Source organism: Vicia villosa, linkage group LG6 (assembly GCF_029867415.1).
Source record: "Vicia villosa cultivar HV-30 ecotype Madison, WI linkage group LG6, Vvil1.0, whole genome shotgun sequence".
NCBI lineage: Eukaryota > Viridiplantae > Streptophyta > Magnoliopsida > Fabales > Fabaceae > Vicia > Vicia villosa.
The window spans coordinates 112,274,482-112,280,781 of record NC_081185.1 but is presented as its reverse complement, the minus strand read 5'-3'; the positions used below and the strand labels follow the sequence as shown (position 1 = coordinate 112,280,781).

General features: G+C 31.6%; 1 protein-coding gene across 1 annotated transcript; it reads right to left on the bottom strand.

The window, feature by feature from the left end:
• Positions 1-5,515: 5,515 nt before the first annotated feature.
• On the bottom strand, positions 5,516-5,857 carry LOC131614353 (Bowman-Birk type proteinase inhibitor-like). Its single transcript, XM_058885949.1, has one exon. The coding sequence runs from the start codon at positions 5,855-5,857 to the stop codon at positions 5,516-5,518; it is 342 nt and encodes a 113-aa protein (XP_058741932.1).
• Between the last annotated feature and the right edge of the window lie 443 nt (positions 5,858-6,300).

The window sequence follows — 6,300 nt, the reverse complement described above, 5'->3', positions numbered from 1 at the left end:
TATATATATATATATATATTTTGCTTTGTAATGAATTAGTGTAGAATCATTCATTGTAAATGGTTTTCAATTGAGTAAAAGTTAGTTACAGTTTTTATTTTCCTCTTTCTTCCATCTTCTTCATCTTCAACCTTGTGCTCCAACAATTGGTATATAGAGCTCCGATTCAGATCCACGGGAAGGGAAACATAAGTGTACATGAGGTGTGTGATTATTTTAATTTCAGATCATTCAATTCCCAGTGAATTGAATATCGGAATCATATTAGAATCACATTTCTTGATTTCGAGTGATCGGAAAACACAAGTGTTTGGTGAGATCAGAGTGATTTCTTGCATAATATCGAAGTTAAGGAATTTAAGAGGGATTTTTCAAAATTTTGATCCTCTTAGCAAAACAATCCCGATGAACAGATCTTGATTAAATTATTAATCACAAATCAAACACAAATAAGGATTCTGAATTACCTGTTGAAGCGTGCTTTAATTTTGATGACAAATGTGGAAAATACCATCGTCTCTACGAATTCCATGCGAGTACAAAGTGGAACACGTGCTAGCCGTTTCTTGTTCTGAAAAAATTGACAAATAACATTGGTAGGGAAAAGAGCTCCTCTATTTATAGAGAGCTTATAAAACCTTAATGCTCTTATTTTGGACTTTTTTCAAAATAAGCTCAATCTAATTTAATTAAACTATTTAATTAAATAAAAATTATTTATATTTAACTAAGCTCTTTTAATTAAATAAATAAATATCAATTAAATTAAATTATATTTAATTTAATTAACTGTCAATTCTCATTTATTTAATCAAATCATATTTAATCAAATAAATTATATTTGTGGTAATTTATTAAATAATACAATTAACATCTAATTAAATTAAATGTTATTTAATTTAATAATTCATTCCATTGTCAGTACTCTATGCGTGTGACCCTGTAGGTTCACGTTGTGTGGACAATAATATTAAATTTCCTATTTAGGGTTTATTAGTAGTGAGCGGTATCTAACAACACATCACTACTATCCAAGTGACGAGAATGTCGTGTGATCTGACATAACCTTTATGTGATAATGATCATGTGTACAATTGCCCTTTTGCTCTTATATCTATATTGAACATAAGTCATAAAATGTGTCACTCTTGTATAGTCTAATATTTTATTCCTTGATCCCCGAGTATACTTGATAATGACAAATAAGCCCAATATCTGATATCGACTTATTTGAGCATGGTCATTCATTTTACAGTCATACTCTATCAAGGGGCCTATATATTTTACTCCTGTATATGTAGGAGGGACAAATCCCATCTAGGTAGGTCACTCATGTCCCTCAGCATGATTTGTAAAGTACCCATCAACCATCTTTATGATCATCCTGTTACGGACAATGTTTGGTTGGCAATAAAGTACTTGACTCCACATCTAAGGTCCATAGTGGTTTTAGGTCGAAGGGTGGTATTCACCACTATCGCTATGAGAATAACTTATGACACTTACATAAAAAACTATGAAGTATTCTCATGGTGGTACAATCCAATATAAATATTACTCCTAATGTTTATACCTATGTGAAGACTTGATATCTCATATCCATGACCCGTGAGATATGGTCATCAGTCTACTCACATAATAGTATCTATGCATTATTGTTGTCCTATTTGACAGTAAAGCTTCACTACAAATACTTTAAGAATAACGTCCTTATGTTTAATGAGGTCTCACGATTAAATCATACTTAATAGGTCATTAGTAGACTAATTATTCTAAGGACTTTATTATGTCATATACAAATAACATAATAAATACAATGCCTAATAAGTATAAATATTAACAAACAATATATATCAAGGTCATGATACAAAATCATATCAAGCCAATATTGATTGGATATTAGGGATTAACCTCCTTCTATAGTGATGACCCACCTCTAGAAACCTTTATCTCCACTTACAAAGAAAAGAAAAATGTGTAAGCCTCAAATCCTTAACCACTAAACCCCTCCTTTTTGGATCTACACACATTCTCCCACTTCACCCAAGCGACCTTCACCCCCTTTTGATCCTCCCTAAAGAAACCTCTTTTGCAACCCAACTAATTTTTTCCAAACAAACAACAACATCTTTAAAAAGGAGAAAAAGAGAATTGGAAAGGCTTTTTGAACCTAATTAATCAAAATAACCCTCCCTCCTAGACTCACAAATCTATTCTTTGAATAAATAAGCACATTAGTCATAACTAAACAAGAGGATCCTAGGTCTCCACTTTCTTAGAATTAGCACCAACTGTGAGGCCTAAGTACTTGAACGAGAGGGAAACTACTTGGCAATGTAAAAACTCCACGTTCAAATAATAAACTCCATCTCCATATTGACACCAAAAATACAGCTCTTGACAAATTTAACCTTAAGCTTCTAGGCAAGCTTGAAGCTTCTAACAATAGTCTTAATACTCAACAAATTGTCCATCGACAAGACCCCATAATTAATGTATCATTCGTGTAATAAAGATGAGACACCTCTAAATCTCTCGAACCAACTTTGAGCACTAAAAAGAGGACAAAACAAATCCTCCCTTCTCATAGTGGAATTGAAACCCTTCATAACCAGCAAAAAAGGAAATGAGCTAGAGGTTCCCCTTTCTTAAGACCTCTTTAAATACTAGTATCATCATTCATGAAGCCATTAAGAAAAAGCAAGAGGCTACCCGTGAAAACATAAGCTTCAATCCATGTATTCCACATCTAATCAAGCCAAAACCTAACCAACCTATAATCCAAAAACGACCAAGTAACAGAATCATACGCTTTCTCGAATCAACCACCTCATTCAAAGTCGTTACACTATCAATCAGCTACCTTACTTTGATGAAAGATGACTTCTCAGGGAAAATAAGAGAGTCCATAACCTTTAATAAGCTAGCCTCTAAAACTTTGGCCTCTAACTTGTAAGGGAAGCGAAGAAGACAAAATGGTCTGAAGTCTCTCAACTCGATAAGGAAATCCACTTAAGGATGAATGTAATGAAAAAGGACATCAAACTCTTAGAAAGCGTTTGTTTGTAGTATCACCAAAAAAAGTAAGTATTTATGATTATCTTCTCCACAATGTTTGATGGGATTTCAAAATCCATTTAACAATTTCTATGATTTTAAGAAAAGTTTGTGGAAGTTTGTTTATTGTATGATCTAATGATAAAATAACGGTAAATTAATTTGGTGTTTTAACATATAAGAAAGCTTGTCGGGTTAGATTTTATCGTCCTATATATTTTTTTTTATTATTGTGATTAGTAATAAACATTTACAGCAATAAATTAACATTACCACCTATCGCTATATGTTCGTTGTTTATGTCTAAATAAACAATGTTATATTAATCATATTAAATAATACACGACCTATCGGCCTTCTAACCAATACAATAGCTTTAAGATTCAATATTATCAATGAATGATAAACCTAAATCTATGTCTAAAGTTTCATATCTAACAGATGAAAAGCTTTGTTCTAGTAGATAATATTAGTTCTCAATGTGGACTCAATATCATGTAAATATGTTCTAGTTAGCTACACTATGACCAATATTAAGCATGAAGATGATCATTAATATTAAAGAGAAATTAGCTATTCGTACTCATAGTAGTTGTACAATGATAATATAGGAGAAAGAATAGGAATAACATCTGCGTCAATTTCTCTAAAAGTGCTTCCGCCTTCAATATTCCCTCCCCCTTTCTCTTTTGTTGTCTCTGGGTTTCTAGTTAAATAGTGACTTGAATAATTTTCTCAAATATTCCAACTGAATGGCTTGGACAACTATTTATAGGGTTTTTCCCAGGGATTCTTTATTAGCGAGACCTTCAGCTCACCTAGCGAGCCTTCACTTCTACCCCCCTAAGTCATGTCTAGATCATCCCCAAGAGGCTTTGACCGCCATACTACTATTAGCGCACCCCCTTTCTCTTCTAATGAGTAAACCCTTCCTTCACTTTGAAGTAACTTAGCCAAGAAGTCTATAAACAATGTTGCATCGCATAGTGAGTCATTTATCTTGCCTAGAGAGTATCACTCAATAGGTTAGCGTATTCTTCGATTCTTAGATAATGCATAAACTATAAATGAATCTAGCACTCCATCTAAGCAAATTTACTACGTATGCAGTCACTCATGAATCACTAAGGTCTTTTAATTATATGGGAGAGCTACAAAAAATCTTGATCTTTCTTAGATTCAAATGTGTGAAGCAAATAAGAGAGCGTAAATTCGTTTTGTTTTCAACTTATTTTCCATAAAATACTCCTTTTTTTTCCACTTACAATTTGTATTGGTGATTTCTCTTGTGAATTGTTACATTGACACTTGGATTTTTTTCTTCTCTATTCATTGCTTTTTTTAAAGTAGCATTCTTTTTTTTATTTGCCACATATTATTATTAATCAGTTTCAAAAAAATTTAAAAAATCCTTCTTCTCAACTTTGCATATATTATATCCTTCTCCAATCTCTATGACAAGGAATGAACATTATTTTTTTTTTCATAGGCTAATGGTTGTAACTTTTCAAAAATAGAGAATTTTTCATTTTCGCTCAAAGAGGATTGTCAAGGATCATACCCTCACAAGGTTAAACTTTATTTGGCCAAGTAGATTTTCACTGAATCATTAAACAATGTCTTGATCATATCTATGATTTTATACATACCAAGCAATAGCAAGAATTATGCAAGATCAACACAATTAAATGCAAGTCTACACTCAATATGTCTTTGTAAAACATGAGGATCCGCCTAACTCACTTGGTTAGATTTTTATTGATTCTAATTTCAACCAATATGATTTCACAAAACAAAATAAATTTATTTTTAATCAAAGAATAATTTCATGTTCATTCTATCTATCATAGATAATCAAGAATTAACTTTAAATGAAGCATTTAAAAGAAATTTTTTAAATCATGTCTTTTGATTGATTCTATCAAAAACTTGTCTACTGCGTACATGTCTCGCCTAACAAAAATGACTCCATCCTAAACTTCTTTACATTTCTCTGTTTTACACAATTTTTTTCAAAATTTTCAGCTCTTGTTCAAAAAATCATGTATTAGTACTAGAACTAAAACTTGAACATCTTGGACAAAATGAAAAATATATTCAACTTCATGTCATTCATCACAGCAACATAAATAAAAATGGAAAATTAATTGTGAAAAATAAAGACATAAAAGATAAACTAACCAGAAAGCATTTAAAACAGATAAAAATAACCATTCTTTGTCATATAAAAAAACAGTTTCCATTCATTGCATAATATTTGAAAAAAATATATATATGCTACCATAATAGATATAAACTTGACGGCCTATTACATTCTATGAGAACGGTTTTTTTATCTTCCAAATATTAAGCATTGTCGTAGAGTTAAAATGTTGCAGTGAATATGGATATTTTAAGACCCATCAAAGTATAATTCAATCTTATAAATCAAAATGTTGAATTTCTTAGTTATACTTGCTCATTTCTTAATGACCTCCTTCAACTCAGGCTTCTTACATGGTTCATAGCAGAAGTTAGTCTCATCATAGCAGCGGCACATTGGAGGATGAGAAACTGCACAAAGGCACTCCTCGCATGCTGGGTGACACGTTTCTCTATAATCTAAACATATGCACGTAGGAGTCTTTTTTTTGCAGAGGCACTTATTACAACATGCTGGTTTGACATCATCACCTTTGAAGAGAACTTGAGTTAGGAAGGAAGTTGAATCGGAACGAGCATTGACAACATTCGCAGTGTAGCCCAAGAGGAAGAGCATTAAAGCTAACTTCATCATTGCCTTCTTGTTCATCCACTCCATTCTCACTCTTTTTCTTACTTTCTTTGTCTTGTGAACAAGCATGAAGCTACATTGATCTATTTATATAGCTATGACTACCAACAAATAATATAACAATAATAATAATTATTATATATGACATTTTATCTATTTTATCTTTCTGGTTCTTTATCTTTTACTGCAGTCAATATTTTTCAATTTGCTCGTTAAAGTCACAGACAACACACCTGCATGACTTAACTTCCAATCATAATAATTGAAAATGAAAGGAAATAGAAACCGACAAAACATTACGAGAAATTGAGGGGTCCTATATCAAACACGAGGATCACGCGTTGAGTATATTTCTTAAAACAAAAAATAGATGAAATAATAAAAAAAACCAGAAAAATATATGTAGCTTCAGAGAAAGATGCACAAATAAGAATAGAAAAATTGCAATAAAGAGGATAATAATGGGGTTT